This window comes from Orcinus orca, chromosome 1 (genome assembly GCF_937001465.1).
Source record: "Orcinus orca chromosome 1, mOrcOrc1.1, whole genome shotgun sequence".
Lineage (NCBI taxonomy): Eukaryota > Metazoa > Chordata > Mammalia > Artiodactyla > Delphinidae > Orcinus > Orcinus orca.
This window is the reverse complement of record NC_064559.1, coordinates 200229295-200241003: the sequence shown is the minus strand read 5'-3', so window position 1 is coordinate 200241003 and position 11709 is coordinate 200229295. Positions and strand designations below refer to the sequence as shown.

At 44.8% G+C, this 11709-nt stretch overlaps 1 protein-coding gene and 1 long non-coding RNA gene across 6 annotated transcripts in view; one reads left to right on the top strand and one right to left on the bottom strand.

Annotated features, from left to right (window-relative positions):
* Positions 1-240: 240 nt before the first annotated feature.
* Positions 241-7523, bottom strand: LOC125961487 (uncharacterized). 3 transcript variants are annotated; one of them, XR_007472252.1, is made up of 3 exons: positions 6723-7523; positions 4469-4578; positions 241-3113 (listed from the first exon to the last, which is right to left on the bottom strand). It is a non-coding gene; the product is annotated as an uncharacterized LOC125961487 (long non-coding RNA). The 3 variants fall into 3 exon arrangements; XR_007472250.1 differs by having other exon boundaries at positions 4469-4581; positions 6723-7522; XR_007472249.1 differs by lacking the exon at positions 6723-7523 and having other exon boundaries at positions 4469-6716.
* A 276-nt stretch (positions 7524-7799) lies between these two features.
* SZRD1 (SUZ RNA binding domain containing 1) overlaps positions 7800-11709 on the top strand; it is a 30883-nt gene continuing 26973 nt past the window's right edge. Inside the window, exon 1 of one of the 3 annotated variants that reach the window (XM_033433058.2) lies at positions 7800-7902. In XM_033433058.2, coding sequence (XP_033288949.1) covers positions 7852-7902 — 51 coding nt within the window. In that variant the 5' untranslated portion in view covers positions 7800-7851. Of the gene's footprint in view, positions 7903-8283; positions 8430-11709 lie in introns of those variants that run through there. The other 2 variants (XM_004272446.4, XM_033433057.2) reach the window with 2 other exon arrangements.

The window sequence follows — 11709 nt, the reverse complement described above, 5'->3', positions numbered from 1 at the left end:
CAATTTTATCAACTAATGTTGATAAAACAACTAATGTTTTCACCTCAAGCTAGAGGATATAAACTAGTGTTAATAGATGCTTGGAATACTGCTTTATGAGCAGGAAATACTGTAATCATTTTCACTCTACCAGATAGAAATAATAAAATGTTTTATGCATCAGCGGATATTTTTCATCCTTTTGTTACCAAGCAAGGGCTCACTGTCTAACACACATAGAAGCAAATACTATGGCACCAGTTTTTAAGAAAAGAAAGCATTTTATTGTGAGTCAGCCGACAGGAGGCAGGGCTCAAATCTGTCTCCCTGTCCAGTGTTCAGGGCAAAATGTAAGTTAGGAGAATTTCACAAGCTTATTGGCTAGTGTTGACAGTCAGAAGCTGATTGGAATCAAGCTATTTGGGCAGCTGGAAGCTGGATTTTTCTTACTGAAGAACTTCTTGCTTGGTAAAGGGCTCCAGTGGCAACATGTCTATTGTTTGAGTTCTGCAGACTGAAGATTCTTGGTTCTGGGGTCATCCTGGAGACATGGGTTCCTGTCTTGCACATGGGAGTGCTGTCTCTGTAAAATAACTCAAGGTTTGATTAGTCAACAACCTATTTAAGGAGACAAAACTAGGATAAGCAGGTCAATGTTTTATGTGCTGTTTTAGTGCCCCCCTTTTACTTTGTACATTCCTCAATCTTTTTTTTTTTTTTTTAACATCTTTATTGGGGTATAATTGCTTTACAACATTCCTCAATCTTAAGGGAAATAGGGCGACGACCGCTCTAGCTGCTTCCTGCTGAGAAGGGGCATAGATTTTTATAAGAGGAATGAAATTGTTTTTGCACTTGATTGTAAATATTCACGAGTCCCACTTTGAACGCTTAAGTCTTGGGCAATCAACATGTGAGTGGGGGAGGCCTTTTAAAATATATGAGATAGACAATAAGTAAAAAATTTGGTGAGTAAAAAGATTAACCCCATGATACACAGAACTATGATTCCTAATTTTAACAGTCCTCCAAAAACAGACCTTATTCTTTGGGAACCAGTGAAAACATGTTATTTTTAACATTCTTAGTGACTGAATTTGGATTTATATCAGCCTGGTCCAGACTTCTGGGTGGAGCTGTCTACTTTCGAGATGTCCTCATCTTCTCTTCCTGACCAGGTGGAGACTTAGCTGTCCTGTTTCTATTTGAAAAGTAACTTAAGTTCAGTTAAGGGTTTACAAGTGTAATTAGGGGCCGAGAAATCAGTAGTGGGTTTCCAGGCCCCTCTGGTGTTAGGAAGGTTGGGTCCTCCTACTTCCTCCTGTCCCTGGAGAGCGTGCCCTGTTTGGGAACTGTAAAGGGGACAAGGGGGGTGCTGGTTAGAAATGGGTACTATTTTTACTCTGGAGGGGTGTATCCAAGGTTTAACTCCTTTCAGCTCTACTGAAGAATGTGTAACCAGAAGGACTTCATAGGCTCCAATCCACTTGGGTTGCAGTTGATCCTCAGGGCAGTCATTTTTCCAAGTTTGAGGAGGACCCAATTCCCTGGGCTTATGCAGTGCACAGGAATGTCTGCAGGAAATGTTAATTGGCTAGAGGCATATTTATATACAGAAAATAAGATAGCACCAAGGGACTGTACACATTTTATAGTATCTAATTCTTTTACAATGAGATCACTTTCAAGACAGCAATAATACTAAGTCTTAAGGAAGGGTCTCCCGTTAACATTTCATAAGGGCTCAAGTGGCGCTTGCTTCTAGGGGCTACTCTTACCCTCAGCAGGACAACTGTTAAGACATTATCTCAAGTGAAGTTGGTTTCTTAACATACTTCGGTGATTGTCTCTTTTAAGGTATGATTCATCATTTCAGTCATAAGGGCTCCATGAAGCATGTAACTTCTATTGTAGTCCGAGGGCCCCAGATACCCCTTGCGTTACCTTGGCTATGAAAGCTCCTCCACTGTCACTTTGAATGGAAAGAGGCAACCCAAAATGAGGGCTAATTTCTTTTAGTAAGGCCTTTTTTACCTAGGAAGATTTCTCTCTCCAGCACAGAAAAGCTTTGACCCGTCCTGTGAAGGTGTCCACAAATACCAGCAAATATCTATAATGTCCCATGGCTCTTGGCATAACAGTAAAGTCTATTTGCCAGGCATCTCTTGGTTCTGTCCCTCGGGTTTGCACCCCTTTGAATATTGGAGGTGGCCCGGCTTTAGGATTGTTTCTGGTGCAAATCAGGCAATTTTGTATTACCTTTTGGATAGTCCTTTGCATTTATGGACTAACAATAAACTTTTGTAGCCAATGATAGGTTGCATCCTTCCCGTAATGGGTTCCTTGATGTAGATGAGTGATAATTCTTTCCATTAAATGTTGGAGCATAAGCACGAATCCCTGTTCATTATATATCCAGCCTTCTTTGTTTGTTTGGTACTGATCACCGTCTATGTCTCAAGAGTCAGTGTGAAATCCCCATTCATCATCTCTCTCTAGATCCATTTCTGAATACTGAGGCTTAAACAGGGACAGGGCCACACTTTGAATGAGTGCTAGGGTGTTTGGCTCTGGTCGCCTGTTTTGCTACGTGTTCAGTCAAATTATTTCCTTTAGCTATACAGCTATCAGTCTTTTGGTGCGGGCAACGTACTATGGCTACTTCTTCCAGCATTAAAAACAGAGTTTAATAAGGCCAGTATCTCCTCTGCATGTTTAATTTTTTTTCTTTCCTGATGTTAGTTGACCTCTCTTTTTCCACATGGCCCCATGTGCATGCATGACAGAGAAGGCATACTTAGAAGCAGTATAAATGGTTACCTTTTTCTTAGCTCCAAGATGCAGGGCTCTCCTGAGGGCTACGAGCTCTGCCTTCTGGACAGACGTACCTGGAGGGAGAGCTTCTGCTTCTACGACCTCCTGATGAGTTGCCACTGCATATCCAGCTTTTCGGAGTCCACGATCCATGAGGCTGTTCCCGACTGTAAACGTTTCCATATCTGGATTCTCTAAAGGCTGATCAGTCAGGTCAGGTCTGCTAGAATACTCTTCTTCAATTTTTCATATACAATCATGAACAGGTTCTTCTGTTTTCATGTACAATCGTGAACAGGTTCTTCTGGGGAGCAGAGTGGCTGGGTTTAAAGCAGATACTTCTTTTAATGTTACCTTTGGGTTGTCAGATAGTATGGCCTGGTATTTGCCCAGTCTCCCCAAAGTAAGCCAATATCGGCCCTTTGGTTCAAGTAAAAGTTGCACACGATGTGGGGTGTGCACAGTGGTAGGACAACCCAGGGTAAATTTTTCAGCTTCTTGTAAAAGGTCACAGGTTGCAGCCACAGCCCGGAGGCAAACTGGCCATCCTTGAGTTACAACATCCAATTGTTTGGAAAAGTAAGCTACTGGCCTTCTGGCAGTATTTAAATTTTGAGTTAGCACTCCAAGACTCATGATCTGTCTTTCATGCACAAAAAGATCAAATAACTTTCTAATGTCTGGGAGACCAAGTGCTGGGGCTGTTGAAATTTTCTCCTTGATGGTACGGAATGACTCATGGCATTTCGACTCATGGCATTTCGCAGTCCAGCTTAATGGCTCATTAGCATTTCTTTCGAGAGACTCATATAGAGGTTTGACTATAAGTCCGAAGTTAGGAATCCAAATACAACAAAACCCAGCCATTCCTAAGAATCTTCTCAATTGCTTTCTGGTGGTGGGTGCTTCCCTTCGATCTGGCAAGTTTCTTTCTCCTTTTGATAACTCAATTCCTAGATATTTTACAGCTGGTTGAGAAATTTGTGCCTTTCCCTTGGAGATTTTATATCCCCGGTCTGCCAAAAAGTTTAAAGTGAAGATTGTATTTTGGTCTGAAGCTTCCTTAGTTATACTAGCGCTTAGTAAGTATACCATCCGCATACTGGAGTAAGATTCCTTCATTTAATTGGAGATCCTTTAAGTCCTTGGCTAAGGCCTCCACAAAGATGGTGGGGGCATTTCTAAATCCTTGTGGAAGTACAGTCCAGGATTACTGCTGTTTTATATTAGTCTCTGGATCATTCCACTCAAAGGCAAACAGTTCCTGGGACTCAGGACTTAGGGGTATGCAATAAAAGGCATCTTTTAAGTTCAGAACTGTAAACCAGCAAAAGTCTCCAGATAAAGTTGTAAGCAAAGTATAAGGATTTGGCATCACCGAATGTACATCCTCTACAATTTGGTTGATAGCTCTCAAATCCTGTACAAAACGATAATCTCCAGTCCCAGGTTTTTGTACTGGCAGGATGGGAGTGTTATACGGGGATTGACAAGGTCGGATTAATTGGCATTTAAGAAAAGTGTTTATCAGAGGCTTTATACCTTCCTTTGGGTGCCTCTTTAAAGGGTACTGCTTTAACTTTGGAGTCTGGGCACCTGGGTGGAGTTTTACTACTACTGGGTCAGCCGTCTTGGCTCTTCCTGGTGTCCCGTCAGCCCAAACTTCTGCTCTTACCTTTTTAAGAATTTCTTCAGGGACATCTGGTTGAGGCTTGTCTCCCAATTGTAATGGCGCAGCTTGGAGGGCGCAGTCTTGACCTGGGAGTACTTTGGTGTCTACTTTTTCTGCTGAGAAACCCACTTGGTCATTTAAATTTGTTAGTACCTCTTGCCCTGATGAGGGACTATGACATCCAGGGACATACACAAAGCTGTACTTTACATGTGTTTTCTCTACATGACATTCAAGCCATTGTAGAAAAGGTTTCTGAGAGACTTCCCCAGATACACCAGTAATGGATGTTATCTTGGGGGAGAGGGGGCCCTGTCTGTTTTTGGGACACTCCCTTTTCCAGCGCCCTTCCTATTTACAAAAGGTACACTGTTGTGGCCCAACAGATGGATGGCCTTTCCGGCTGGGTTTTGGAGGTCCCCAGGGTCTTACCCGTGGTCGTCTGTTCTCTCCTGCAGACGTCCTGCTGGGTTTTGACTGGTTACAGCTGAGCAGAGCAACCTGCCTCACGATGCAGTGCTCGATGCATTGCTCCTGCTTTTCCCAAATTTCGTATCGGCCTTTGAACACTTCAAAAGCAATCTGGACCAACTGAGACGTTGGTGTCCATGATCCCCCTTCCAGTCGTTCTAGTTTTTTTCTTATATCTGGGGCACTCTGACCGATAAAGTTTAAATTGACCAGTCCCACGTCATCTGGGTGTTCCGGATCAACATCAGTGTATTTTCGGAAAGCCTCATAAAGCCTTTCAAGGAAGGTGAATGGGCCCTCCTCAGGCCCTGGCTGTACATTCCGGACCCTCTTGAAGCTGTTTGCCCCTTTCTGCAGTCCAGTTATTAAACAATCTTTATAATGATTCAGCCTTGCTTGATCCCCTGGGTCACTGGGATCCCATTCTGGTTCAGTTCCAGGGATGGCCTGCTTTGCTGGAGTTCTGATTGGATTATTTGGTTTTAATTCATGAAGCCTTTTGGCTTCCTGGAAGGCCTTCTCTAATATCATGCTGCGTTCCTCTGGACTGAGTAGGATACACATGAGGGTCTGTATGTCAGCCCAGTTAGGATGAAAAACAGCAAAAATATATGTAAAGAGATTCTCCATATTCCTAGTATCACCTTGATAAGATGGCATTTTAGCTTTATAATTAAGGAAATCTATGACTGATAAACGATGATGCATGATTCCAGGTGCTCTGGATTGGCCTTGGTCATCCAAGCCTGCTGGGACCTGCCTTAACGGAAATTGTCCCGCCTACTGTCGAGTGTTCCCTGGGCCAAACTGAATACCCTGGAGGGTACAGGGAGGGTAGACCATTCCTTGTTGACCATCTGCTAAGGGCGAGTACAGAGCCGGACCAGCAGCCCTAGGAGGACTGGTAAAAGCCTTGGCACTGCCTGCAGGAAGATCCCCTTCAGGATTCCCGGGAACCACAAGAGGTGCTGAGGGAGGGGCTACCGTAGGAAGTGCCCACAGTCCGGCTACTGCAAAAGGTGCAGACGGAGGGACTAGATCGTCATTAGACTTTGACTCGGGTAAAACAGGCTTTTTGTGAGGTTCTTCCCTCTGACCCATCATTTTATCAATAAATGCCTTATGCATATTTCTCCTCTTATATAAAGACATAAATGAGTCTACATATGGAATTTCGTCCCATTTTTTCTCTCTCTTACAAAACGAGTCTAACTGTATAATAGTATTATAGTTCAAAGACCCATTTGGGGGCCATATTTCCCCTGACTCCAGTAGATATTTGGGCCAGGCAGTGTTACAAAAGAAAATCATTTTCTTTTTTTTCATACCTCTTTCATCATTAGAGGTAAACATTGACCAACCTCAAAGAACACTTTTCAAGGGAGTGCCGTCTGGTACGCTGTTATCATTCCCCATCTTGGAAGTATTTTTTTCTCAGGATGACCACAGCAAAATGACATAAAAGAGATTCAATAAAGTTTTTCTGTGGTCATCCAATAGTTAACCCTATTAGCCAATTCCTAACAAACAAAACAGTCAGACATAGACCAAGAAATCCAAAGGCCTGGGATTCTAACCGGATCTTTTGGGTACCTCGGTGGTTATAACTTTTTTTATGGCCGCGCTGTGCGGCTTGTGGGATCTTAGTTCCCAGACAACGGATTGAACCTTTCATACTGTCTCCCTTAGAGTGGGACTCTAACCCACAATCCTGATTAGACATTTATTGTCTAATAATTGTTATTAGACAATTTAGGCACAAGCGCGTTTTAATGAGGTTACTCACCCAAAAGATCCAGGAGCTGTTTCTTTCCCCAAAAGTGAAAGTAGCGCGGAGGAGCCTGGAGCGCAGCTGCTGCGGGAAGCAGGAACCCGACAGCCGAGCCTCTAGACAAATCGGGTCTAGGTGGCCACTCAGGGTCGGTGACGAGGGCCTACACCCAGCCGGGGGCTACAGTGCCTCAGCCAGGCGATCACAGGAGCTTAGTTCATTTGCGATCGCCAGAAATTCTCACCGAGCAAGGGCTCACTGCCTGGCGCGCACAGAAGCCAATACTATGGCACCAGCTTTTGAGAAAAGAAAAAGCTTTATTGCGAGGTCGACCGGCAAGGAGACAGGAGGCAGGGCTCAAATCTGTCTCCCCCAGCCAGGGTTTGGGGCAAAATTTAAGAGGTTAGGGACATTTCAAACTTGGCACAAGCTGATTGGCTAGTTTTCAAAGCAGTCCATATATGGTAAACAAGGTACTATGGCAGATGGAAGCCGGATTTTCCTTACTGAAGGACTTCTTGCTTCAGCTGGTTAAGGGGTCCGATGGCAACATTTCTATTGTTTGAGTTCCCCAGACTGAAGATTCTTGGTTCCGGGGTCATCCTGGAAACGTGGGTTCCGGCCTTGCACATGCGCAGTAATGTCTCTATAAAAACCCTCAAGATTTGATTAATCAATAACCTATTTAAGGAGTCAAAACCAGTTTAAGCTGGTCAATGTTTTATCTCCTGTTTCACTTCGTTGAGGTATAAAAATGTTTTCAGAATTTTGAAAAAGCATAATATGCAGTTTATGGAAACTACGACTTAAAAAAAAGTAATTGTTTGCCCTTAGAAAAGATGGTTCCAGGGACTCCCACTGAGAGAGAGAGAAAGGGCGGGGGAGGGGGACGGGGAGGGGGCGGGGGAGAGGGAGAGAGAAAAATCACGTTGCCCTTAAGAAAAATGGCAACTTTCTGATTTCTCTGCCCTCTCCCAAGATGGCTTCCTGGATGATCTTGGGCCTTGGACTGAAGCCTCTTCCGGGCTTGGAACGGGGCGGGGTTCATTGAGCAAAACCTTGCGCGCTGGCGCCCGCGACCGAGACGCGACTCAGGGCGCAGGCGCGGATAGGGGGTGGGGGAGGAGGGAAAGCGGCGAGTAAGATGGAAGATGAGGAGGTCGCTGAGAGCTGGGAGGAGGCGGCAGACAGCGGGGTAAGGAGGAGCCGCCGCCCCGGGGCTGGGCCGGGTGGGACCTGGCGTGAGGGAACCCTCCGGGGAGCGGGTCTGGGGATGGTTCTCCCCGAGGAAGGGCCCCGCACGCCGGACCGGGGGCGAAGGAGAGGCCCCCGGCCCCAGAGCGCCGTGAAGGCCTCTTAAAGGGGCCGCGTTCCATTTCTTCCTCCACCTTTGCCCGGTGCGCCTCCTTCCACCCACCACCCCCTTAGCGACGTGCACGTCACCCGGGGCGTCACCCGCCCCCCAGGGCCTGTTTTTCAGGCGCCTGCTAACCCGCCCCAAGTTCCTTTGATCCTTCCTTTCCCAGTCGGCCCTCCCCCCGCCCAAAGCACCATTTTAAAGTTCATGTGCTTTGAAGAGGAGCTACACACCATGTGGGGAGGGGGTGCGCGGACCTGGGGCGGCAAGCCCGGCTCCGCAGAAGAGCAGGAGGAGGAAATTGAGTCATTTCTGGACCCCTCAACTCTGCTAAAATCCCCCACTGCTTTGCGCCATACGCCACGGTGGGCGAGTCTGGGGTTTTTTTCCTCTTTCAATTTTACTCTGAGAGCCCGCGGCAGGCTCGTCTCCCGGGGACCTCGCCGTAACAACCGAAAGCCCAGCGGGCAGCCTCTCTCCCCGAGGCCCACCCAACGATCTGAGCACCGGGGAAGGGTCTCGAAGTGTGATCGCCGGGGTCGAGGGGGGAGGGGTGCGGTATGTGAAGTAGGCGCATTCCTGGGAGAGGAGGGGGAAAATGGACCGTTCGACTTAGGTTTTTGGAGTTTTGTTTACCTCCATAAGCTATAGGAAATTAGTTTTTCTTAAGCCGAATAGCCAGTTCCATTAGGTTCGTGTTTAATTTGGTCTTTTCAGAGTATGTGGTTCTATGGTGACCCTTGTGAAGGTGGGGAGATGTCTTTTTGTCCTCCCCGTGTTCGTGTCTGTTCAGTGCTGGCTCGAGTGACATCCACCGTGAAGGTTTCTGTGTCGGAAGTAGGGCGTGGAGAGCCGAGTGTACCGGGGTAGAACAACGAGCTGGGTTTTTTTCCCCCAAGCGCACTTTAGGGTGCTTGTCAGCGCTTGAAGAGGTCGAGAAACGGATCCCTTAACATTTCCTTAATGTTGAAACTTTGGCGTTGAAGTTTTTCCCGGTGGTGGTTCAGCGTTTCTCTCAAGGTCTTTGTTTCCCACTTAGCATAATTGAGGATTTGAAGAATTAATTCGTTCAGAAGGTATTCGGTACAGCTCTTCTGTGCCGACCATCTTTCTTGGATTTTGACTTGAGTAAGGAGAGCAATCGAAAGATTTTATAGGGAGCAACAGGTGTCAGCTAGGTATTATTCATTCAACAGACATTTGGGAGTGTCTGCTCTGTGCTAGACAGCGTGCTTAGCAGTGACTTTGTGCCAGAGAATTTACAGTCTCCGGTAGGGCGTTTATTGCCTACCACCAATGTGAGTGAATCATTCAGAACCCCTCATGCTGCTCCCTGCAAAAAAAGCTTGGCCTACAGTTTGAATATGACTCAAATGATAAGTTTCTTGAGCATCTTGTCCTTTCTTTGTTTTTCCTCACATGTTTCAAAGGGACATGAGTTTCTCATGTTAAGGAATAAGAAAATAAACAAAAATGAAGGTAGGGTTCAGAAATTGAGGATTGCTTTAGTTTTTCAGAACTGGTAAGCTGCTTAGAGATCAGCTAGCACACTCCTGCATTTTATAGCTGAATAAACACCAGAGATGTAAGATTTAACTTAGATCTTTCTGGTGCTCGTCCAGTATTTGTACTGTACTTTACGAAAACCCTTTATAAGTGCCAGGTACAGAAATAGAACCCAAACCTTATTTCATTGACATCATGAGCAGTACTGCCAAAATGCAAGTTCCCTTATATAGCTTTTATTTAATTGAAGTAACCCGTAGAGGTATTACCTTCCTTTAGTAAATAAGGAAACTGGGGTTTAGGGAGTAACCTCTCTTGCTCAAGGCACACAGATAGTAATTGGGAAGCTGGGATTTTGACCTGACTCCAAAGCTGGATTCTTTAGCATTTTGCTGTCTCCCACCTGGGGACCTATGGAAAATTTGGGAGTTGGGCATTAACTTTCATTTTTAATATGTTTGTTTTGGGCTTATATTTGAAGGTTCTCTTGAATTTGATTCCCTTTGCGAATTTCACAAAGGGTCTTGTAAATGTGCATTTTAGAAGGAGGGGATGAAGCATAGTGTCCATATCACTGGGAAACCAACTAACTATACAGCGTCTTTCAGACGTACCCGGTTGCATATGTGAAAGTCTTAGCTTCAGGTTACCCTGTCTCTCAACTGATATATGGTAATGAGTGTTAAATTACACATACACAACCCCTTGCAAAAAAATGAAACACCGGGATGGCAAGACTAGCAAATGGGGTCGACTAATTCTAAAAGTGAGCATTTAAACTTTATATAATTTAGAGGCAGTTCTAATCCTTGAAAGTAGAGGCTTTTGGTGATCCCTTTCCTCCAATACCACAAAAGAATTTTGCCATCATGCTAGAATTTTTTTCTTATTTGTCAGTACATGTGAGGTCATTGTCTCCTTTGTATTTTCAGAACACTCAATATCAAGTTCTGTTGTGTCCTTCAGGGGAAGACTGACTTTGAGAAACACCTCAAATATTCTGTAAATACACTGCTTTTTGCTTTTAGTTAATATGGTGTATTTGATATAAAATTGTCCCTTTACCTGTTCTCCCAAGGAGTTACATCCTCAAAAAAAGGACAATTCAAAAAATGTAACTTACATTCCGTTGAGGAAATGCTTCTTTAAAAATATGCTGCCTTTGGGAGAAATGAAAATGTAGAATTGAGTTTATGTTGATTCAGACTCTAAATTGCGTCCTTGTCTTAAGCACATCTCAAGGGACAAATAGCGTACAGTAGTTTGTAATCCTTAACTCCCCCCCGAAATCAGATCAGCAGTTTGCTCAAGTTGAAAAGGCGAAAAGGGCTCACGTGCCCAGGGCACAGCAAAGTAAGGTGTTTGCAGCAGAGTAAGGATTTTATTGCAAGGTGCCAAGCAAGGAAGTGGGAGACAAGTCTCGGATCCACTCCAACTTGGTCTTTTAGTTAAGAGTTGGTTTTTTGTTTTGTTTCTGTTTTTGTTGTTTTTTGTTTTGGGGGGTTTTTTGGCTGAGCCGCACGGCCTGTGGGATCTTAGGTCCCTGACCAGGGATTGAACCCGGCCTCTCAACTTCAGAGCATGGAGCCCTAACCACTGAACCTCCAGGGAATTCCTTAGTTAGGAGTTTTTAAAGGGGAAGGAGAGGGGAAGCTGGTGGTTAATCATGCTCTTGTGACATTTCTTAATCATAGTTCCAGGAACCAGGCTGTCTGTGGTCTATGTGCCTCCTGCCTGGTGGTCTGTGACCTGGTGGTCTGGACGTGGAGCCTGCAAAGGTCATCTTGTTCTGAAAACAACTTAGGCTTGTGCATCAGTGATGTTATCAGAGGTTACAGTCTTCAGATATCTGGTACTGGTTAATTATTACTGTGCAAGCATGGGGTAGAATTTAGAGGAGGAAAAAGAAAAGGGAGAAGGGGAAAAGTTTAAAATCAAAGCTTTCTTAAAAGCTGGTTAATGGACTCAGGCTCAAATTTCTGATAGTTTGAAGCTTTATATTCACTTGTTGTTTAGACACACAAAAAAGATACGACCTAGTCCATCTTGTTGGTAATGAGCTAACCCAGTCCTAGGGGAAGACAGATAGTACATAAATGGAATTGGACTGGTATTTATTATAAAGAGTTGGCAACCTTT